Source organism: Panthera tigris, chromosome X (genome assembly GCF_018350195.1).
Source record: "Panthera tigris isolate Pti1 chromosome X, P.tigris_Pti1_mat1.1, whole genome shotgun sequence".
NCBI classification, from domain to species: Eukaryota; Metazoa; Chordata; class Mammalia; order Carnivora; family Felidae; genus Panthera; species Panthera tigris.
Genome location: NC_056677.1, coordinates 94,442,635 through 94,467,511, shown reverse-complemented (window position 1 = coordinate 94,467,511; position 24,877 = coordinate 94,442,635). Strand labels below are relative to the sequence as shown.

The 24,877-nt window shown below is 42.4% G+C and overlaps 1 protein-coding gene across 4 annotated transcripts in view; it reads right to left on the bottom strand.

The window, feature by feature from the left end:
- Positions 1-24,877, bottom strand: part of PLS3 (plastin 3) — a 90,993-nt gene that overhangs the window by 44,268 nt on the left and 21,848 nt on the right. Inside the window, exons 1-3 of one of the 4 annotated variants that reach the window (XM_015535874.2) lie at positions 15,854-15,922; positions 2,382-2,466; positions 327-407 (exon numbers count right to left, since the gene is read on the bottom strand). In XM_015535874.2, coding sequence (XP_015391360.1) covers positions 327-399 — 73 coding nt within the window. In that variant the 5' untranslated portion in view covers positions 400-407; positions 2,382-2,466; positions 15,854-15,922. Of the gene's footprint in view, positions 1-326; positions 408-2,381; positions 2,467-15,853; positions 15,923-24,877 lie in introns of those variants that run through there. The other 3 variants (XM_042974026.1, XM_042974028.1, XM_042974027.1) reach the window with 3 other exon arrangements.

Sequence of the window (24,877 nt, the reverse complement as noted above, 5' to 3'; positions counted from 1 at the left end):
ACAAAGAAGTACATCACCCTGTTTGTTATTTATTTATTGTTAAGTAATCTCTGGGCACAACACGGTGCTTGAACTCATGACCCCAAGATCAAGAGTCACACGCTCTATTAACGGAGCCATTCAGCCAGCCCTTGACCATATTAGATAATAGACGTAATTAGAAATAATAGTTTAACGTGTTGCTCCTAAAACTTTATCCCGTTGATTTTAACTACCTTGCCCTACGGTTCACGATTAACCATTCATATAATTTTTTAGAGAAATAACTTTTATCAGGGCCACATAATTATTGCTTTACTATAGGTAACGCTGTAAAAAATACTCACCAACTTTTGCAAAGGCCTCTTTCAGTTCATCAAGCTCATCTTTGGAAATCTGAGTGGTAGCCATCTCGTCCATTTAAAGGTCTAAAGACAAAACCAAAAAGGTTTACGACTGAGCGATGTTTGTGATGAATGTACGATAAGCATTCCTGTGAAATTCTCATCTTAGAATTTAAACAGAATTGCAAACTGCTAAAAGCATCTGAATACGTTCCCACATTTATAGCTAAAGCCATCATGAAGAAAACAAACACATGAGAAGTCATGATTTACCAAAAGTTATTCAGACCAAAAAAGTCTCTGAATCTTCCTTTCAAGAACAAAATCTTACGCTCCTAAGTGTAAGGAAGGGGCAAGGTACCCAGCAATGACAGGAAAGAGATACATCCTAGAAATTCTTGGTTATTCATGCCAAAACTAAAAGTCAAAATCGCCTGGCCAAAGACTCACGTACAATGGAACGGTTCGATTAAGCCTTTATCTCTCTTTCTTTCTTACTGGCTCTTTACATTTTTTTCCGGTTTTATTGAGATATAATTGGCATGTAATATCGTGTACGTTTAAGGTGTATACCACGATGATTGGATATACTAACATACTGTGAAATGATTACTACAACAAGGTTAGTTAGCACATCCAGCACCTCACACAGTTACCATTTTTTCCATTAAGTCACTTTAAAATCATTCATTGCGGGGGCATCTGGGTGGCTCAGCTGGTTAAGCGTCCGGCTCTTGGTTTCAGCTAAGATCATAATCTCACAGTTTGCGGGACGAAGCCCTGCGTCGGGCTCTGAGCTGACAGCATGGAGCCTGCTTGGGATTCTCCCTCTCTCCCTCTCTCTCTGCCCCTCCCCCACTCGTGCTCTTTCTCTCAAAATAGATAAACATTAAAAATAAATAAATAAATCACTAAGGGTGCACTGGGTGGCTCAGTTCGTTGAGAGTCCAGCTTCTGCTCGGGTCATGATCTCGCCGTTTGTGAGTTCGAGCCCCGCGTCGGGCTCTGTGCTGACAGCTGGGAACCTGGGGCCTGCTTCGGATTCTGTGTCTCCCTCTCTCTCTCTGCCCCCCCCCCCCACCCCGCTTGCACTCTGTCTCTCTCTTGCTCTCAAAAATAAATAAGCATTTAAAATAAATAAATAAAACCAGTCCTTGTGAAAACATTGATTTTCAAATAGGATACTAACACCTATCAATCACTCCCATTAAAGGAGCGTTCACATAACTTACATAATTTGGGTTTAACACATAATTGGGTTCCAAATACATAATTTGCATTCTGACCGGGCCCTATTTTACCCACTTAACCAACAGAGCTGGGGTTGACAAACTGTGGCCTGTGGGCCACATCTGAACTACTGCCTATTTCTGCACGGCCCCCAAGCTAAATATGGTTTGTAAAGAAAGAAAAACATTTGCAGTCAGTTTTGATAAGGCACGTTAACTTTGAGCCCTAATTAAGGGAAAGGTTATCCCCCTCCAAGAGCGAATTCTATTTTTCTCATCAGTAGATGTGTATTACAAAAAAGTACTCTATTATTAGTAGTAGTAGTATAGTTTGAATTTTGTCAGCAAAAATTCGTGGAAATAATATTATTACATCCTTGATATTAATAATATAATATTTTTGATTTTGCCTCTTGGCCCATAACACTTATGATCTGGACCTTTATAGAAAAATCTTCCTGAGCTCCGCAACAGAGGAAGGAGGTCTGTATCACAATGGGGAATCCCCAAATACAAGCCTGTCCACAATTTTTGGACAGAGAGGAATAAAAATAATTATGTCTTGCTCTGGGTTTGTTTATTTGAGGGGGGAGGGGGATTTATTTTTTCTCAGTCTTTTTTAAGGACTTTATTTTTATAGCAGACTTTTAGGTTCGTAGTAAAACTGAACAGGGAGCACAGAGATTTCAGGCCTTGTGCAATCCTTCAGCAGTCACATGCACAGCCAACACCATTATCAACATCCCCCACCAGAGGTGGCTCCTTGGTTAGAAAAACAGACTTTTAAAAAACAGAAAACAGAACTTGCTTCTTCATAAACTTTTCTTACCTAGGATGTTAAAATGTCACGAAAGAGGGACAAATGTCTCAGTAGATAAGTTGGGTAAAAACACCTTTCAGAGTAGTCTGAGGCTCTATAAGGTAAAGAAAGATCTTCAGTTAGAGATGAGGTAGGCATTTTAAAAAGTTAAGAGTAAAAAGCGATTTTTCATGTTAAGCTATAACGTAATGACGACGGTACTTTTAAAAAGTATCCTTTATTTTACTATTATGATGTTTAACACTTCTGATTACAAAAATACTATATAGGATTTACTCCAATTTTCTTTTCTGTTTAAAAATAAGGTTATTTATTTTGAGAGAGAGAGAGCACAAGGGGGGGAGAGAGAGAGAAAGAGAGAGAGACAGAGAGAGAGAGAGAATCCCAAGCAGGTTCCGCACTGTCGGCACAGAGCCCGATGTGGGGCTGGAACCCACAAACCGTGAGATCGTGACCTGAGCTGAAACCAAGAGTATGGCGCTCACCCAACTGAACGACCCAGGCGCCCTCCAAGTTTCTTTACACAAGTTTTACATAGTCAAGTTTTCAATACGAAATCATTAACCATCTCCATGAACTTCACCATGTACAACAAGGGCACAGAAAGTTTGAAAGTGAGACTGTCTCAGAAAATCCAAAACATGCGGCTTCTCCTTATCTCTGAAGGTCCTTTCCAGTTTGGGCAGTTTGGGCATCAGTAATGATCTAAAGTATTTGAGTTAAAGAAACAAAGACAAGTGATTTATTCTCATACTACCCTATCACTCCCTTACGAAAGGGAATATTAGATAAAGAGGGTTCTAGACATAGCTCCCCCTCCTGCCCCACGCTTCATCCCTGTTGACTAAACCCTTCTCCCCCACCCCCATGGTTTCTCCCCTTTGCGGGTCCGCAAGGCTGAACAGGGCAGAAATCTCTTTCCCTCTTCTTCACGCTCCTCCCCAACGCCAACACACCTATCCTCACACACTTTTGCCAATATTTTAGGCATCAGTTGTAGGTCTAGTTCCTGCCCTCAAGGAATTTACAGTCTGGGGAAGGCAACGTATAAATAATTATAATTGGACACAAAGGGAATTAGTGGCTGCAATAAAGAGATAGAAGGGAAAAGGCTCTGGAGACTTGGAAGAATATTCATTTCTGTTCAGATAGGCCAGGAAAGAGGTAGTTTTGTTCTTCCTGCAAAATTAGGAAATACTTCGATCTCACAGAAATGACTTCAAGGCAACCATTTACTTACAAAAGAGTATTAACAGAGGGGTGCCTGGGTGGCTCAGTTCAGTTCAGCGCCTGACTCTTGATTTTGGTTCAGGTCATGATCTCTCAGTTCTTGGGTTCGAGCCCCACAGCAGGCTCTGCAGTGATAGCACGAAGCCTGCTTGGGATTCCTCTCTCTTTCTCTGCTTCTCCCTTGCATGTGCTCGCTCTCTCTCAGAAATAAAATGGGTAAATTTTATTAAAATATTAATACAGTTGGAAACTACACTTACGGTGGTGAGCATTGAGCAATGTATAGAATTGTTGAATCACTAAGCAATCTACCTGAAACGAATCATTACGTCAACTACACTTCGATAATAACAATTTTAAAAAATCAATATGACTCAGCATTAAAAAAAGACACCAGAATATACTTTCAGGTTTTAATTTTTTTTTTTTAATATTATTTTTGAGAGAGAGTGACAGAGCATGAGCAAGGGAGGGACAGAGAGAGAGGGAGACACAGAATCCGAAGCAGGTTCCAGGCTCTGAGCTTTCAGCACAGATCCCGACTCGGGGCTCGAACTCACGAACTGTGAGATCATGACCTGAGCTGAAGTCAGGTGCTTAACCAACTAAGCTACCCAGGCACCCCTCCTTTCAGGTTTTCTAATTTCTTATTCTTGTCTAATTATCTCAATGAAAGCCTAAAGTGATTTCTTTTACACTATAGGGGAGCAAATATACCACCCCAAAATAGGCCTCTTTGGCATATTATTTTCAGCTGGTTATTTTTAATAGCGAACACTGGCGGGGCTCTGGAAACTGAGAAGTTAACCTTTTGTACAAAATATTTACATTCATAAGGGAACTCTCCATTTGTCCTGGCATCTCCCGGCTATAACAGGAAGAGAATATTGAAATCTCTAGAAACTCTTATTAATGGAGGAAGGCACAGTCTTAAATCTGCATGACAAGCTTACTGTTGTTTACTGCGCTTTTCCTGGTTACCTCCCATGACTGACTCCCCACCTCCAGCAGCTTCTTTTGTTTTTAGCCTAGAAGTGGTATTTAAAGTGGTAGCTTCAGCCATTTCAGAGAGGTGCTCAGTTTTCCAGGGTCTCTCCCATGGATGCAGGAGGTATATATGTTATTAAACTTTTTTTTTTATTTAAAAAAATTTTTTAATGTTTATTTATTTTTGAGAGAGAGAGAGAGAGAGAGAGACGGGGAGAGAGAGAGAGAGAGACAGAGCATGAGAGGGCAAGAGGCAGACACAGAATCCAAAGCAGGCTCCAGGCTCTGAGCTGTCAGCGCAGAGCCCGACAAGGGGCTCGAACCCACAAACGGTGACATCATGACCTGAGCTGAAGCTGGATGCTCAAGCGACAGAGCCACCCAGCGCCCCTATGTTATTAAACTTCTGTATGTCTCCTGTTAATCTTTATCATGTCAATTTAATCAGACCAGCCAAAGAACCTAGAAGGGTGGAAGAAGACATTTTTTTTTTCTCCCCAACAACACCTACAACTCACAGGAGACTTCGGGAGGCACATCTGAATAAGAATGAAAAGAATTGGAACATGCATATGTCCCCAAAACAACATTTCCAGGCAAGATGGTCCAGGAAAACAGAATAGTTTAGGAGTTTCTCGCTTAAATAAACTCAATCTCGTTTATTTGTAATTACATAAAATAAATGCTACCCTGAGGCACCTGAGCCACTACTAAATACAAAGTCAAATTTAAAAGCCTTGCCATATATGCTTTAGTTGATAAAAGTCACAATTTTTAAAATAATTTTTATTTATTTACTTTTGTGAGGGACAGAGACAGTGTGAGCAGGGGAGGGGCAGAAGGAGTGGGAGAGAAAGGTAATCTCAAGCAGGCTCTGAACTGCCAGCACAGAGCCAGACGCAGGGCTCGAACCCACGAAACCGTGAGATCATGACCTGAGCTGAAACCGAGAGTCTGATGCTTAACCAACTGAGCCACCCAGGCACCCGATAAAAGTCACAATTTTTATTTTATTTTTTTAAATGTTTATTTATTTTTGAGAGAGAGAAAGAGAGAGAGCCCGCGCGAGCGAGCAGGGGAGGGACAGAGAGAAAGGGAGACACTCAATCTGAAGCAGGTTCCAGGCTCTGAGCGGTCAGCCCAGAGCCCGACGCGAGGCTCGAACTCATGAACCCTGAGATCATGACCTGAGCTGAAGTCGGCTGCCTAACCGACTGAGCCACCCAGGTGCCCCTGATGGTATCTTTCTTTCCAGTTTATTTATTTATTCTGAGGGGGGGGGGCGCTGCCAGGTAGGTATTTAACATTAAGGTTTTAAAAATTAAAATCTTACAAATTAAAATGACAGCAGCTCTATTTCTCTTCACGGGGCATGCCTTGAAATATGGGAAGACTTGGATGTGGGATCCGAAAAGGTCAGTGTCCCAGTTCTGCTGTTTCCTAGCAGTGTGTCCATGAGCAAGATTATTTAATCGGACCCTCAGTCTCCTCATTTGAAGACAGCAATAATAATACCTACTTCTCTCAGGTCCTCATGAAGATTAAGGATGGGATATGTAGGGCACCTGGGTGGGTCAGGCGGTTAATCTCATGTCATGGTTCGTGAGTTCAAGCCCCACATCAGTTAGTGCAGAGACTGCTTGGGGTTCTCTCTCTCAAAATAAACTTAAAAAATACAAAAAAAAAAAAATGAAAAAGGAGGGCATATGTGAAGGCACACTGTAATATATAAATTATTCTACAGTAACTTCAGATCCTTGATGAAAGAAAACAGGGAATAAATATCTAGATCATTGTGAGAGGCTATATAAAAATAGGCCTAAGTTCTAGTAAGAACCTTTTAAATGGGATCTATGAAAAGTTATTCCATTTTCCCTATAAGTATTGACTACAGCGTCTAAAGATGTCCTTCATACCTAAAAATTCTAGGCCTTTAGTCAATATCATTTCAGAAGGAGGGGCCTAAAGAAAACCTGTCAGCCACTTTTCACCCATGACTCAATTTAACTCCTTCATTAAGGCCAGTTTCCAAATACAACTTGAAGAGTGGCCAGAAGACATTTTTTAAAAATGCAAATTTTACTTTAAGTATTTCAGGACCACTTTAAAAGACACCTAACAGCTTGTCAATATTGTCATTTTCCTCCCAATCTGCCCATTCCCCCCCCCCCCCATCAGCACTGAAAAATAAAAGGTCAAGAGGTAAAAAGTAAATTTACTTGCTGAAGTTTAACCTTAGGTTCTCGGTATGCGGTTGCCAGGCCAAAAGAAAAGGGTGACTTTTGAAAAAGGTCTTCCTCCCGAGTCTATCTTACCAACGAACTGAACTTTATTTTACAAGGGAGGGAGAGAGCGAGCGAGCGAGAGAAAGTGTGCTGTTTTTAAAAAAAAAATCTATATTTTCCTTCCATTTAAATGTAGCCAAATGAAATCCCAATCAAAAGTAAAAGCTCCCAGGGTCTCTGCATTTTTCTGAGTTCTCTCACTGTCCCAAATTCTGTCTCCTCCCTTGCTCCTATGCCTGCCTCCCCTAGGACCAAAAAACCACACAAAACAAAACAAAAACAAAAAAAAACCAAACCCAAAACAACAACAACAGCAAAAACAAATCCTCTCTCTCCCTAAACATCTGAGACAAAGGAAAACAGATTTTCAAAAAGGGGAATAAAAGAAAAAGCAAACAAAACCTTGTTTGTTTGTGTTTTTCATAAAAGGATATGGTGTACAACCGGGCCTGAATTCAGGGCGTCACCCATAGAGGAATCTTAGGCCTATGAAGTCATCCCTAATTACAGAGTTTGACTAACAATGCGGCAATTATGAAACCACTCCACTGGCTCGTTTAACTACACTTCAACCCTGAACACAAATCTTTGCTGAGAAAGGCGTACCGACCAGGAGCTACCTGAAACTATTACTCAAATTCTGAAAGGTATGTGGCGGAGATGAGGAGGGGTGCCTGTTTTCATTCCCTAAAGCGATTCACTTGAGGAATGCAGCTGACGGAATAATCTATTTACTAATCTTGGTCATCCGGGACCACGTGGGGCAGGAGGCCCGGCGCCCCGCACTGGGAAACTCACCCGTGGATAATCAGGAGTTGCTGATGAACTCTGGATTTCTTTTTCTCGAAGCCGAAAGGGAACTACGGGATAAAAGTGGGGGCTGGGGGTGGGGGGGAGGCGATTCAACCCTAGACCCCGCCACACTAGCGTGCCAGGGAAACACAACTGGGAAGGCGAGGCAACAAAGGGTGGCCAGAAAACATGGAAGAAGACCCTATTTCACAATAAGTGAAGGGAAGAAACCTCCAGAGCCTCTGCGATGTATGAATAATTCGAGATCGGTCACCTTCCTTTGTCCACACCAGGCAGCGCTTTGGGTCACCCACACTTCACATACCCGTGCCCACAGAAACCGCCGCCCTGCCTCCTCCCTAGTTGGGCAAGTCAACAGCACTGGTCTCCAGGTCACGCGGGTGCTCGACCCTGAGCTAAAAGCCCCGCTGCTCTTACTAGGATTACTCAAGCTCCAAACCTGTATTTCCCAATGGCTTTCTAGATTTCAACTTGACTGTCCGTCCACCGCAGTCACTCACTCCTCCGTTCACATCCCAGCCTTCATGGAAGGCTTGGCAGGCACCAGGCTTGGGTTGGGTGCTGCATATGGAGAGAATTAGGACCCCAAGTCCCCTTCTCTTGAAGGGCTTACTATCTAGTGGCAGAAATAGCAAAACAGACACATGATATTGGTGCCACCAGGCTATTAGTGTTTCCTGAGTGGGGAGGGTCAGGAAAGGTTTTCCAAAGAAGACCTTTGGTTTTCTAGGTTTCTTTATTTATTTTTGAGAGCGAGCGAGCGAGCGAGCATGAACAGGGGAGGGGCAGAGAGAGAGAGAGAGAGAATCCGAAGCAGGCTCCGCACCGTCACGGGATCATGACCTGAGCGGAAACCAGAAGGTCAGTGAGAAGGATCCCAGTCAGGAAAGCCAAAGCGCCTACGTTGAATTCGCTGCCCCCTTAGTGCCTTTTCAACTGCCTCTCCTGCCGCCTCAGCTTTCCCTTTCAAGTTGCCCACTTTCCTCCGTCTCCAGGGTTCCAGATCTGAGGCCGAAGTTGGGCCACAAGAAACAGAGGGAGGGTGAAGTAAATAATTAAGCGGTCCGGGTTCTCCCAGCATACCCCCTTTATTACCTCAGGTCCGGCCCGTGCCAAAAGCCTTTTAGCTGGTCTATCGCCCCTCGTGTCCCTCCAATGCCATCTTAACACTGCCGGCGCCCTGGGGAGATGATCTACGACCTGTTCTACACGAAACAAAGTCCCACCGTTTATGCACGACACTCAAGGCCCCACACGTTTCTGTACCGATCCCTGCGTGTCTTTGCGATGTCACTTCCCATCACGTGCCCGGCACCCTCGACTCACTCGAGAAAGATACCGTTTCCCAAGCAGGCCACGGAGCTTCCCGTTCCCATTCCTTCTCCTCTGTGCTTCTCTCCGGTGGAATGTTCTCCACCCATCTCCCATCTGCCCTTCAAAAAGCACCTTTAAGGGAGTCTCTTCAGATTGAACCCACCTGAGAGTAACAAGCCCCTCTGCCCGGTACTGGCTGTGTTTTCTTCTTTCAGACAGCTCCAATTTTATTTTATTATTACTTTTTTAAATGTTTATTTAGTTTTGAGAGACAGAGCACGAGTGGGGGAGGGGCAGAGAGCAAGGGAGACCCAGAAGCCGAAGCCGGCTCCAGGCTCCGAGCTGTCAGCACAGAGCCCGACGCGGGGCTCGAACTCGCGAACCGCGAGATGGTGACCTGAGCCAAAGTCGGATGCTTAAACTCATTGAGCCTGCCCAGGCACCCCCGGACAGCTCCAATTTTAAATCTTTTGTTTTACTGTCACAGCCTATGTACCAATGTCTGGATGGGAAAATACTGTCACCACAAGGACAGCATTTATAAGAGAGCTCTTTGATGGAAAGGGCCATATCCCATTTTCATCTTCATATTCCCAGCCCTGATCGCAGTGCCTACAGAGTAGGTAATAATAATCATTAAGATAGTATAATAACATATCATTGTAAGCTTACATTACAGCTGACATTTACAGAAGGCTTATTATTTACGTGCATTCTGCTAAATGCTGTATGTGTATATATATATATATATATGTATATATATATATATATATGTATATATATATATATATATTATGGAAGTTACATCTCTCTAGAGACGTTTTTAGAAAAAAAAGTCTCTAAACTGGGTGATACTGTTATTCCCACTTTACAGAAGAGCAAGTAAGCTCAGAGAAGTTGTGTAACTTTCCCAAAGTCACACAGCTATTGAGAGGTAGAGCCAGGTCTCAAACCCAGGTCTGCCTGCCACTACAGTCAGGATTCTCAACCATTTTGCTATTGTAGACTCCTCCACGACAGCTTATTGAGTGAATTTCTTGCCCCCCAGCAAGACCATAACCTTTATCAGACTGGAAGTACAGCTCACGTATCTCTGTATTCACCACAGCACGTAGAATAATGCACACAGTGCATTTTCAATACATATTTTCTGAGTCAAAAGTGGCCCACAGCTAGTGCCCACGACCATTTCGATCCCGTTGGTCGCCCTTTAAGGAAGCTATCATTGCTTATGCCTAAAACGGCTTGTCTAAATCTCTGCCTGATATTTATGTCCTCTAGAGCGGTCCTACCAGGCACACTAACCAGTTTTCCACTTCCAAACACTCAAACTTGGCTTTTTTTAAAGTTTATTTTTATTTTGAGAGAGAGAGAGTGAGAGAGCAAGGGAGGGGGAAGAGACAGAATCCCAGGCAGGTTCTAGACTGTCAGCGCAGAGCCCGATGCGGGGCTCGACCTCACAAACCGGAGATCGTGACCTGAGCTGAAATCAAGAGTGGGACGCTTAACCGACTGAGCCATTGAGGCACCCCCAAAATTAGCTTTTGGATCACAACCATCCTTCTGAACATGTCCTGTTAACTTTACATCACTACTGTTTGTTCTATCCGGCCCCGTTCCCCTTTCCCTCTCTCCCACTAAGGACTCCTCTCTGTATCCACCTCTCACGTCGTCGGGTCCCGGGCAGAGGCACGACTCAATGTTTTGAGGGTAGTGCTAATTCCCAGCAAGCCCAATATCCAATGACTATGGAAGCTGTATTGGGGAAGAAACAAGAGCCTAGGGTAGTTACAGGATTTTGCCCAAGACACAAAGCTGTGCAGCAAATGTAAAATTAAAAGCGTGTGGGGGGCACCTGGGTGGCTCAGTCGGCGAAGCCTCCGACTTCGGCTCGGGTCATGATCTCAGTTTGTGGGTTCGAGCCCTGCACTGGGTTCTGCACTGACAGTGTGGGGCCTGCCTGGGATTCTCTCTCTCCCTCTCTCTGTCTGCCTCTCCCCCACTCATGCGCTCTCTCTCTCTCTCAAAAAGAAATAAACTGGAAAAAAAAAAAGCGTGTGTGTGAGTGGAGGTAATTAAGTATTCTTACTGTAAAAGCAAAAACACTGCTTTGTGGAAAGAAGGCCCACGCCTATTAGAGAGTATGGAAGATCATTGAAAAGCTCCTAACAAAAGTGACTGTGGCATTGAGAAGTATGCACAGTTATCAGAAAATGTAGATAGTGTCCCCTGTAGCCAATACTAACTTGTTCTCATTACTTAAAGGATAAGGGATTCACTAATTCTTGTATTGAAACCACTAAAAAGGATTGTGTAAAATATACAGAACACAGGTAACAGGTTCAGTAAAGACTGTATATTATAGAATTCTAAAAGTTCTTTCTTCAAAACATTAATGTTAAAACAGGCTGTAAATTCTTTTAAGTAGGCTCCACGCTCCAACGCAAGGCTCGAACTCACGACCCTGAGATCAGGGCCCGAGCTGAGATCAACAGTCGGACGCTCGACCGACTGAGCCACCCAGGCACCCCAAACAGGCTGTACTTTTGAAAAATCGGGACACAACTGCTTACCACGCCTTGTGGCACATTCATTTCCCCTATGTGACAGGCTTGTGCCTCACCGTATTTAATATTACTTAATTTCAGCCTCTTAAATGCTAAGTACAGTGAAGAACCACTCCCACTGGATGGGTGCTAATAACTTAGTACAAACATAACCAAACACTCAAGTATCTGTGTGATTTACTTTTTAAGGATTCTTTTCATACGTAAGCCATCACTATGGCACCCATAGTTTTTTTGTGGGTTTTTTTTTTTTTTTAGTGTTTATTTATTTTTGAGAGAGCAAGGGAGGGGCAGGGAGAGGAGGAGAGAATCCCAAGCTGGGCTCCCCGATTCAGGGCTCGAACCTGCGAACCGGGAGATCATGACCTGAGCCAAAACCAAGAGTCAAAAGCTCAACCGACTGAGCCACCCAGGAGCCCCGGTGTTCTTGTTTTGTTTTGTTTTGTTTTAGCGATTAGTTCTTAAACGTAACAGCTGATTTTTCTCAAGGAGCAAGCAAGTTGTCTGCCGTTATTTTTAGAAAACTTTAAGGATTTGTTGCTCTGAAAGTCAAAACAACTGAGCCAAACTCTAAATGCCCCCCAGACGTCACAGGTTCCTAGATCTGAAAGTTCAGGAAAGGTTCAAGCACGAAGAAGTGGCGACGGATTTTACTGTCGACTACTCCAGCACTTGAGCATTATTACAAACGGCTTCTGATGCCGATGCATTTGTACCGCATACTTTATTCAGTGAAGCTGTTTTTCAAGCCTAGATCTTCTGCTAATTCTACTTGACACTGCAGCCACAAATTGGGAAAACTTAACAGAGGACATGGCTAGGTGACCCCAAATGAAACTGACAGCATTTTCCCATGAGGCACTGTTGTGTATTCTGTTAGGTTATCCAGAACCGAGGACTACAGAGAATAAAGGAACTGGCTGACGGAACTATAACGCACTTGGATTAAAAGAGTATGAACACAAAAATACATTGCTTCTGTGGCGCCTGGGTGGTTCAGTTGGCTGAGCGTCCGGTTTCCGCTCAGGTCACGATCTCCCGGTTTGTGGGTTCAAGCCCCGCGCTGGGCTCTGTGCAGCCAGTGCGGAGCCTGCTTGGGATTCTCTCTCTCTCCCTCTCTCTCTTGACTCCTCCCCCGCTTGTGCTCTCTCTCTCTCTCTCTCTCTCTCCCTCTCAAAATAAATAAATAAACCTAAAAAATAATTATATTACTTCAGGTAACACAGTATATCATTTCAGGGACATTTGTGAAGTGACCTGAAAAACCTTAACTACGGCCTCCATGACAAAATAGGTTTCAAATTCCAAGTCAATTGAGAAATGGCCTGTAGAAAGCTCACCAGTGACTCAAGGCTAACTCTGATCTTTTTAAATGAATGTTTATTTATTTTTGAGAGAGAGAGACAGAGCGTGAGTGGGGCAAGGGACGAGAGAGAGGGAGACACAGAATCCCAAGCAGCCTCTAGGCTTCAGGCTCTGAGCGGTCAGCACAGAGCCCGACGCGGGGCTCGAACCCACGAACCGCGAGGTCATGACCTGAGCCAAAGTCGGACGCTCAAAGGACTCAGCCACCCAGGTGCCCCTGTTTGCATTGTTTTAAAGGAGGCACAGCACTGGGGCGCCTGGGTGGCTCAGTTGGTTAGGCGACTGACTTCGGCTCAGGTCGTGATCTCACGGTTCGTGAGTTCGAGCCCCACGTTGGGCTCTGTGCTGACAGCTTGGGGCCTGGAGCCTGCTTCGGATTCTGGGTCTCCCTCTCTCTCTGCCCCTCCCCTACTCACACTCTGTGTCTGTCTCTCAATAATAAATAAACGTTAAAAAAAATTTTAAAGGAGGCACACCATGGAGTTCTAGCTGCTAGCCACTAACTTCCCTTCCCCAATTCCCGTAGCCTCGCCCCTTTCAGTATGAACATCTCCTTGTCTATTTCTTCCACTAGTCTGTGAGCTCCTTGAAAGCAGGTTTAGTATCTTATTTGACTTTGTATCTTGGCCCACATTAAGCACCTACTAAATGTGTGAAGAAACTTTGATGGAGGCAAGTAGGGAAAGTGAACATACTTAAATAGCCTACATAGTTGCCTCCTGTGGTTTTAAAAAATGCAGTCTGTTAGAGAAAGCTGTGAACAAAGTAGTCAAGACATAATAATGTTCCCACATTCTTCACATGCAATTGCCTTATTAGCATGCTTTAACTATCTCCTCTTGTTTAATGCTTCAAGATACTACAAAACTACTCAAGATGTTTGCAGCCTGTCCTTTGAATTGAGCTGAAAGTCAAACAGAAAGTTTTGCTCCCCCCCAACACACACGTTTGTACTTGCTACAATTTTGACAATCAGGCAGCACAGTTCACCTTTACAATGACACACATCACGCGGCAAATCATGTTTCGACAGATCTGCAATTTCTAGGTAAAACTAATGTTTGGAAATAAATGTCAATTGCCCCCAAACTAAAGCTATGCTCAAATGTTTTATTATGAAAACGTTTCAATATACACAAAAGAGGAAACAGTACAATAAACACCCATGAACCCATCACTCCAGACATCTCATGATTTTGCCCTACATAGCTCTCTTAAGAAACAAGTTCATTTTCTGGAAACACCTCTATTCTATTCTAGAATCTAGCATTGGCTAGATTCGAATTGATCTTTTTTTTTCAAGTACCAATATCTAGGAGTCACTTAAACCCCAAAGGGTGGCTAATCCTGTGTCATTTCCTGGAGGCATATCAAATACTTCCATTTAAAGTAAACGTTGCCTGTCTTCTTTTTGTACTTAATAATAAAAAAAAAAAGGATAAGATCTTGAAGTAATGGCTATTTAAAAATAGGTTAGTAACCTTTCCAATAATGGAAACATTCACTTCAATTTAGTCAGATTGAAGACATTCTTTAAATTCTTACCAGGCAAGGGTCCCACAGATATTTAATATATGTCCTTATCATAGTCGAAAAGCCCCTTTCCCTGTGATGGAGAATACTATCAAAGCCAAAGATAAAACATCACAGTGACACCTCTCCTTCTCCCATCTTTACAAAGCTAAGGTTGTATTAACTCCTTGGATTGAAACTGCCTTCTCTCCTTTTCAAAGGTCTAAGCCCGTCCATATTTCCTAAGTAAACATCAACACTCCCTAAATATCTGAATAATTCATGACAAAATGTCTCTGCTGCTGATGAAATTAATTGACCTCTGAGGGGTATTCCCATTGTCCTTTCCTGTGAAAATTAACACTGAAGCCAAGGGCAACCTTCAGGTGTGTGTGTGTGTGTGTGTGTGTGTGTGTGTGTATACACACACACATATACACACACATGGAGGCAATATATATATATGTATACACACACATATACACACGTACACACACATCACAAGATCAGACTAGTTAACTAACATGCTTCAATTCAAGGCAAAATATTATGATGTTACAACTCAAAAATCACTAGCGATACAATTTTAGCTTTGACTTTGAGCTAAACTGAAAGCCTATCTATTCGTCACTGGACGTGTCTCCTGCATTGTTACATACCCTGCGTATACGTTCTCAGATATAGCACTTGTTAACCGAGAAAACACTTTTCACTTCAGCCGGGTATCGGAGTCAGAGGTTTAGCTTTGTTGAAATAAGGAGAAATAAAACTTACACGATCCCCACCTGATGGAAACCCGGGACGAATACGTGGGCACCGAAATCACTATTACTACCACGATACAGTAACAGCACCAAAATTCCACCACCACCGATTTTCAGGTACCTTGTAAAGTATAAGCAAATACTCTCACAACGTTTGTCGTGAGTCATTTTATAAGAGTAGAATACTGGTCTAATCATGACAGCTACCTCATCTCCTTCACAGAATTCTGAAACACGATTTATGGCTCAAAGGCATCAAAGACATTTGAAATTCCATCCCCTTCACACACACACAAGATACAAAGTAATAGTTTCTGTCATTTAAGCCTTTGGGCCTCTAACTTGACAGATACGGGTATATAATGAAGATTTCAAGACCAATTTTTAAAAAAGCACAACGTCCCTAGACTCTGCCCCAAATGAAGAAAAGGCAGACTATAAAGAGACATTTGGAGACTCTCAAACTTCAAACATGTTTCTCTTCGAGTTGATTCTACTTGAATAAGTAAGGTTTCAAATGCATCTCCAAATGTTGAACTACCCAAACACAGAGGAAGAATTTCGAACTTTTTAAAAGGAAATTTCTGCTTAAATATCCAGTCATTTAAAGTTAGAGCCTAACAAAATAATATGAAAATAGTTACCCTTCCACGACGACGAGAGCAAACCTGTTTCTTTCTCTCTGGCAGCACTAATAGAAGGAACCTCCCACGCCCAGAAACGCCAATCTGGAAACCCAACATTCTTCTTACAATTGCAACTTTAGAGAGCAAGTCATAACACTTCCTGCTAGAAAAGGAGAACACCCTGACAAAAGAGTGGTATTTTGCCAAGTATTAGTAAACTCTAACTTTACGACATTAGGCAAAAAGTTAATTTTTTAAAAAATGTTTTATTGAGTTTTGAGACAGTGTAAGTAGGGGAGGGGCAGAGGATCCAAAGTGGGCTCTGAGCTGGCAGCACAGAGCCCGACGTGGGGCTCGAACTCACGAACCGTGAGATCACGACCTGAGCCAAAGTCGGATGCTTAACCGATTGAGCCAGCCAGGCGCCCCAGTGAAAGGTTAATTTTTAAAATTCCAGCTTCACTCAAATCTTGCAAGAGCATAGGGGAATTTAAAAGTTGGTTTAGGTCAAATAGCTACAACCCACATACCTATTTAGAGCTTGAACGTTAGCCAAGTAACCTGCTTATTTTAGAACACATGGAACCAGCTTCTCCCCAGTGCCCCAGTCACTCGTCCATAGGAAAGTACAATACTCAGAAAGGCAAATGAACCGTCTCAGACCACTTATGTTCTCCATTGTTCGTTTCAATCTATACCTAATCATGCCTTCATACAACATTTATGCTCCTTATGATAGGCGTTGTAGGCATTGATTGCAAGTATCTGTGTCTTGTTTTCTTTCGAAAATGTAAGCTGTTAAGTATAGGGATTATATCTTCTACCAGCATAGCACAAAGGAACTAAAGCCAATACTCGGCTGAACGGAATAATTTTGTATTCAGAGGCAGTGTCACCCAGCAGTTAAGGGCTATGTGAGTCCTTGGGCAAGTTGCTTAAGCTACTGTGCCTCTATTTTCTCCTCCAGGGATGGTCATAGTAACAACTTCCCCTAAGAATCACTTAAGACACGTTCAAAATTTAGATCACGTCCTGGCGCATGGTAGGCGTTAGGTTATGCGACACCTGCTATTCTTGTTACTGAAATTTGCTTTAGAGCCAATCAAGCGGTATCTGATCAGTAAACTGCTGAATTAAGCCACCAGGTATCTGAGGATGCCCATTAGGGGAGAGGACAGAAAATCAATAGGGGTACTGTGCTCAAGAAACCACTTCTAATACTGACACGGGGCAAGTGGATCGTTTGGAAGGAAATGGAGCACGGTGCAAGCATCAGGGTCTCAGGAGCGAGCCAGCCTTGAATTCCGTGTGACCTTGAACAATTCCTTAGCTTCTCTGAGCCCTAGGGTCATACCTGTATCAATGGAGCTAATTCCACATACTTCAGAGGGTTACTCTAAAGATGCGATGAGATGCAACAGCCAGAGAATACCATCTGCCCTATCTACCTAATATGAATCAAAGGGACGTAACAGATACTCCAGTCCTTTTGAAATAACGTAAAGCAACCCGAAGCATTTTCTGACATCCTGAATTCTCGAAAACAAGGAGGCAGCTCGAACCTGCGCTCACTCGTGACAAGGTTCAGGATGGTCCACGCTATGAGGCAGAGTGCTCTCCTGTCCTCATCAGGAACCGCCACGAGCCACCAGTCGATTACAGTTTGCCTCCTTCACGGAAGCGCTTTCTTCCATCAGTCACAAAAACTGCGTGAAGTATCAAAAGGCAACAAATGCAGAACAGAAGGAACCAGAGGCTGTGTGTTTCCATCTGTCTCCGTTGCTGACTCACTAGGTGAAGCCTGTTCCACTTTCTGGAGTCTCAATTCCTCCATGTGTAAAAGCAGCTCGCCAACACTTTGAGCTGACTGGAAGGAAGGAGGCACACGCATGCATTATCATGCGTTTTACCGACAGAAAACGGGGGCGCAGACAACTGCCTAAGGTAAGAGGACTGTATCAGTGCTGGATCAGAAATGTTGGGTTTTCCCAGTGTTACCTTTGCTGTGTCATACTTGTCCCTTCAGACCACTCAGATGGGTCTGTCTCAAGCACTGTTAACCTCTTCAATAATAACGCTACCTGGAATCAGCTTCCTGGACTTTCCCTTCCGTGGCCGTCTGGATTGAATGCAAATGCTTTCTAGCTTTCTGAACGCTATGGCTTTTTTTTTTTAAGCTTATTTATTTATTTTGAGAGAGAGAGAGAGAACACAAGTAGAGAAGGGGCAGAGAGAGAGAGAGAGAGAATCCCAGGCAGGCTTGACGCGGGGCTTTGAGCTCACAAACCACAAGACCATGGCCTGAGCCAAAGTCGGACGCTTAACTGCCTGAACCACCCAGGTGCCTCAGTACAAGGACATTTTCTTAAAGACTGTTCTATCACATCAGTAGTTCAGCCAGTTTTAGTCTGTGGCCCATTTGGTAACCTAAATGTCTCATCATCGGGTATGTGTGGGTGTGCAGGGTCGGGGTGGGGAGGCGGAGTGCGTCTGTGCGTGTGCACGTCTGAGACTCCGTCTGCGAACAGAATCTCTGATTATACGGTGGGCAACAAAAGCTGGTTTGGGAACAGAAGACGGTGGCAAGGGTTGTGTAAGACGCTTCACGTGTTTCTAAGCAGGCCACGGAATGAAAACCACTTTTACACTGCATTCCAAATTCACCACGATGAGTGCTGAGGAAAGCCAATGGAAACCAACCTGTTTTATCTGCACGCGTAAAGCTCTCTCTCTCTCTCTCTCTCTCTCTCTCTCTCTTTCTCTCAGATGGTACAAACAAATCCATAAAGTTAAAAGTTCACACACACATGCACCTCTGAGCACACACACACCCCGAAGGGCGGAAAGGAAGGAAGGAGGCACACCCAAAGTTGCCTGAGCCTTTCACAGACGTATCAGGGTAACTTTCATTCAAACGTCATGCTTTCCACCCCGCCCAGTACCAGGTATATTCTTTCCATGTGTGACATACACGCTGGAGGCCTCTCCCACTGTGCTCGGTGACGCACCTCAGGAACACTGACCTATTGTCCTCTAATGAAATTGGATTTTACCCATCTTCGTGACTTACAAAGCAAACAAACAAATAAGAACACCCACAGTGAGTGAAGCATTGAAGCCAAGGGATCTTACGTCAATTACCATGCTGGGAACTGCTACCGTATTTTGGACTATACGGCAAAGTATAGGCAATTTACACCGGGAGGAGTATTAGGCACACAACCCTCCCGCGGCACAGATGTGTCCGTTTTAACAACCAAGTGTGTCTGGTTTGTGTTATCATTCTTTTCATACCTGAGGGGGAAATAAGCCACAAATATATCTTAATTATTCCAGTAATCCAAGGGATGTCTCCTCAGTAGTATTTATTAGCTCTGCATTTGTGTAAGAAAGTAATCAAGGTTTTCAAGTGCGGTGTCTTGGTACACGTTCAATTATACGCTTTGCCCTAATGCACTGAAACAAAAAATGGAAATAAATAGAAGGTAGATGTAAGTAGGAGTCCTCCAAAACTAGTCAGCGGAACTACAGACGGGGCGAGGAGCCGACTGAAAAGACGTCTGTTGGGGCTACAGTTAACAATACCGAATTGTATATTTGAAGTTTGCTAAGACAGTAAACCCGGAACGTCTCATCCTAAGAAAATGCCTACCTATGTGAGGAGCTGGAGGTTAACCAGCCTTTTTGTGGTCGTCATTTCATAATGTATATAAATATGCAATCATTATGCGGTACGCCTGAAACTAATGCTATGTTAATGTCAATTACATCTCAGTAACACTGGAAAAGAAGCCATCTGTGTTCTGTTCATAGCTAATAAAACCATATAAAGGAACAACTCAGACGTCCCACACTTTTCTATCCTGAGGGTCTCTCATTCAAAAAAAAAGAAGGAAATGGGAGAGGAGAAAGGAAAAGACTGGAAACAACAAAAACTCAACTCAGAGTTTCCTGAATTTTTGGCCTCAGGACCTGAGGACCCCAAAGAGGTCTTTCATATGTAGGTTTGATCTATCAATGCATTTATCATATTAGAAACTACAACTGTGGGGTGCTTGAGTGGCTCAGTCGGTTAAGCATCTGACTTCGGCTCAGATCACGATCTCGCAGTCTGTGAGTTCGAGCCCCTGCATCGGGCTCTGTGCTGACAGCTCAGTCTGGAGCCTGCTTCGGATTCTGTGTCTCCCCCTCTCTCTGTCCTTCCCCCACTCGCACTCTGTCTCTCTCTCTCTCTCTGTGTCTCTGTCTCTCTCTCTCAAAAATAAATAAACATTACAAAAAAAAAAAAGAAACTACAACTGGGAAATCTTAAGATATTTATTTAAAAATAACAATAAACTATTACGTGTTAACACGAATAACATTTTTAACGCAAATCACTATATCCCCCCCAAAATGAGTGAAGAGTGTATTGTTTACATTTTTGCAAACTGCTTTATCATTTAACTAAATACAAAAACAGCTGGATTTCCATGTATGCTTCTGCCTTCAATGTTGTTTTAGGTTCAAGTGTAATGAAGAAAATACAGCCTCATATAAGATACATTGTTGAAAGAAGTGTTTTAAGAGCCCTTTCAGATAATTATGGATATTCTTCCTTGTAACGCTACAGCAAAACTTGAGAAGTGGGAGTTTTGTAAATGTTCCTTGCAGTGTGGAATCTGATACCAAACCTATGAATTTTTCATACTCTGTTACATTAAAATCCATTGGTCTACCTTGCACATTAAATGGACCTTTTACCCATGCTTGATTTTGTAACATCATGCACCGGTCATTTGGAACAATATTGTGTGACTGATGCACTTCTTCCAAATGTTGTCTCACTTCATTTTACGATACCCAATCAACCACTTTCATTAAAAATACCACCACTATGACTTCACTCACATGAGGACTTGAAGAGACAAAACAGACGAACATACGGGAAGGGAAACAAAAATCATATAAAAACAGGGAGGGGGACAAAACAGAAGAGACTCATAAATATGGAGAACAGACTGAGGGTTCCTGGAGGAGTTGTGAGAGGGGGGATGGGCTAAATGGGTCAGGGGCATTAAGGAATCTACTGAAATCATCGCTTCACTATATACGAACTAATTTGGATGTAAATTTTAAAAAATACAAAAGAAAGTTAAATTAAAAAAAATAAAAAAATAAATAAAAAAAATAAAAATACCACCGAGCTCAGAAAAATCTAAGTATTGACACTTGATGCAAGTTTTCAAAAATTTGAATTTTTGCTTGAAAGCTCTAATTTTACCATTGGCAACAGATACGCTCAGTTGTTTTCCTTGCAGTAACAGGCACACCTGGTTCATTTTTGAAAGTTTTTAAGTAATTGCTGTGCCCAACGTGGGGCTCAAAATCACGATCCCGAGATCAAGAGTGACAGTCTCTTCCGATTGAGCCAGCCGGGCGCCCTTCACTTGGTTCCTTTTTGATAAAGTATCTGCCAGATACTCAGGTCTGAATAACCAGTTAATGTGCCATTCAATCTTTCAAGTAAAAAGTTTGCTATTTAAAAAAAAAAAAATGCGGCTAATTTAGCTCGCAACTCTAACAACCGCACAGGTACTTTTCCTCAAGGCAGCCGGTGTACGTCCACTCCCCGGTGAGAAAGCTTTATGCGTGCTTCCCGTCTCATCACACAGAATAGTGAAAGATGTATGCCCAGGGGTGCCTGGGTGGCTCAGTCGGTTAAGCGACTGACTCTCGATCTCAGCTCAGGCCTTGATCTCAGGGTCGTGAGTTCAAGCCCCATGTCGGGCTCCATGCTGGGCATGCAGCTTACTTAAAAAAAAGAAAAAAAGAAAAAAAAGATGTATGCCCAAGAGTTCAGATTTAATAAAATTAATTTTTCTTGCTTCCTTGAGGACATTCATAAATGAAACGCTAAAGCGTCGGTAGTTTTACCGTCCTTGCAAATGTTAACACGGATGAAGAAGCAGGTAACATCTTAGTGTCGGTATGCAAGTAATTTTGATCCCCAAGGGCCTGTATGCCAACACTTTTTTTGAGAACTGGTGCTTTATTTAGCAACATGTATCACGGAGTCATCAAATTTTAGAGAGACAAAACACGTACGGTGTGTAGGGCTTGACAAGCAATTTCAAAACTGAAAATATAATGGCCAAAAGTGCTCTTCTAGGGTTTAATGGGAGTTCTGTGGCTGTTGAATTATGAAAAGAAAAATTAATGCATTAGTATCAATTCTGAGGGGACCATGACATAGCACATTTTGCAGAATCAGGTTAATGCCCGTAAGACGTGAATTTATCATGACGGTATAGTTTAGAAACTTCCAATAATTTTTTTTAAAAGATGAAGAATGGCGATGTATTTCTTACAAAGTTGTTTCAAAATACCCGGCTCCTAGGTGGCAAATCATTTTCCTTCTGATAAACAGGAAGCGTTGCTCTGACATCAACTAAAACAGAAAGGGTTTGAAAGCTAAAGTCTGTGTGAAATGCAGAAATTATTACTATTTTAAAATATTAAAAACTAGGGGTGCCTGGCTGGCTAGGTCGGTGGACCATGTGACTCTTGACCTTGGGGTCATGAGTTCAAGCCCCACATTAGGCCTGGAGGTTACTTAACAAAAGAAAAAGAAAAAGAAAAAGAAAAAGAAACATTAAAAATCAGGTGCGCTGTAGTATTCATGGGTAACATATGGGGTATTTTAGAGCAAGCCCCAACAACAAATATAAAGGAAGGGGAGAGAAAAGATGAAATAAGAACGGTAAATATTGATCATTGTTGAAGCGGGGGGGGGGGGGTTCATGATGTTATTTTTACTTTGTGTGTTTGAAAATTTCCATGAAAATAAGTTTTAAAAAATTCCGTGTGCTTATAAGAAAGTATTCAGTATACTGGCAAGCAAAAACAAAATTCCTGGCTCGTATTCACTCACTTAGACAAACAGTGTAAAAGGCAGTGTATTAGATGGCATCAGGAAATATAAAAGTTATGAAACATGCCTTCCACACCCCTCAGTCAGAGCGTCTGTGCCCATATATGTAAAGGACTCCCTAAAATGGGTATCATGCCTCTGCCGTGGCCACCATAAGTGGCACCCACACTACTGCAAAGCACAATGGGAGCCGATGGAATTCCAAATCATCAATGCAATTTTCAGAAAAGGGAGAGGAAAACCGGCATGAAAAGAAAATGCGAAGAGGAAACGTAAAAACTAGGAAACGAAAGTCTCTTTGGTGTTCCTCTATAAAAGGAAACGAACAAGGGATGTGAGCAAATATGGGCATGACCTCGTCAGTTTTCCACCCCAAGCCATCATCTTATTTCACTGCAGGACAGGAACCATCATGTCATCTCCTTTGAGTCAGCTCTTGCAAAAATAACTGAGCAATACATTCATTTTCCATGGGGAACACGAAGTATGCTAGAATTCTTCAGAGGACCGAAGGCAACATTTACAAATGCCATATGTTAGCATTAATTTCTAGGGCTAGTGAGTCTTTTCAGCACCTCCCTGCACACAAACGAAGCCCATCCTAAAGAATAAATCCCCATGTTAAACTAGTACCCTTCCTCGGTCACCCAAGGGGTCTAATGAGAACACTCGTTAATGAAAAATGAAAGTGACAGCCCAAAAGTCAACTATTTACTTATCAGTTTCCAGTTTATTGCCATATATTCCAAACAAATTGTCAATTTTTCCCTATTCAAACTTCAGATAAAATGTAGAACACTGTTCTCGAAACTCATGCCCTGGAAGTCTTTAAAAGTTGAGAGCATTAAATAATTTAAGATCGCTCTACTGCCTTAATATTTAATATTTATTAAGCTCCATGAAGGCAATGATTTGTCTGCTTTGTTTGCCAATGTATCTCAAGCATCTAGAACACTGCCTGGCACACAGTAGGGACTCAGTCAGTATCTGTTAAATGAATATATGCTAATGACATTGTATCAAAGGAATGAAAGTCACCTGCTATCGTGGTTTATTACATAACAAAGAGCAAACATAGCTCTTTTAATGCAAACCAAACAAATACAAACGTAAAAGGCATCTACTCTTGTCACATTGGGTAACTCTACAAAACAAGATGATTCCTGAGAGCTAATGTGGCAAAACAAATGATAGGTTACGTCTTTCCAGTGGCCCCGAATCCATGATGGTATCTGAATGAAATATGTAGGAAAGGATTTTTAAAATTCTCCACTTTGAGAAAATGAAGGCACTTCAGAGAAAAGAAGGAGAGTGGAAAGTATAAAGAACTCTGAATTCTATCGAGTTTTCCCTCAAACTTACCACACAAAGAAAGAGAAATCTCACTTAGCTGTCAAGACACCACTGCTTTAGTTTTCTAAACTTTAAAACGAGCACTTTTGGACCTCACAAGGAATACTGAAACCTTCAAAAGAAAGAGCGGCTTTTGCATTTGCTGCCTGCCTGCCAGCCCTAGTCCAAGATTAACCTTGTCGGTTCTTAGGAAGACATAGAAAACCCCTTTAAATGACTAATTCAGATGAAGTGGTAACATGAAACCATAGTTTATAAGACGCTGGTTTCTACTTGTTACCAGATGTCGCCATCACCTCAAAGTGTTAAATGCATTCATGAAGAGGTTCAGATATATTTGCATATGAAATAGTTTCTGACTTCCCCTATTATTGTGGAGACATGTTCCCAGAGAAAAACTGTTGCCTCGTTGTCTAATAAAATGTCTCTAAGATTGCCAATATTCACTTTAAGAATCACCAAGTACTCCATAGGAGCCTAATTCTTCCCTGTAATTCTTGCAAGCACATATATACGTTTTCAGAACACAACACAAATTAATTCCATTTCACTGGGAGTTTGTCATGAACAGCTGGCTTAAAGGTCTAGCTGAAAAATCTAATTTTTTGTGCATGTATACATTTGGAATTCTTTAGACAAACAGTCCCCAGCTTTAGACAGCTTAGGGTTCCTGTACTAGGTATAATTCCACAATTGCACTAGGTTTTCAGCTCCTATCCATTCTCTTATATTATGTTAATTTCTTTGGTTATGTTGCCATTAATTTTTATTAGCTT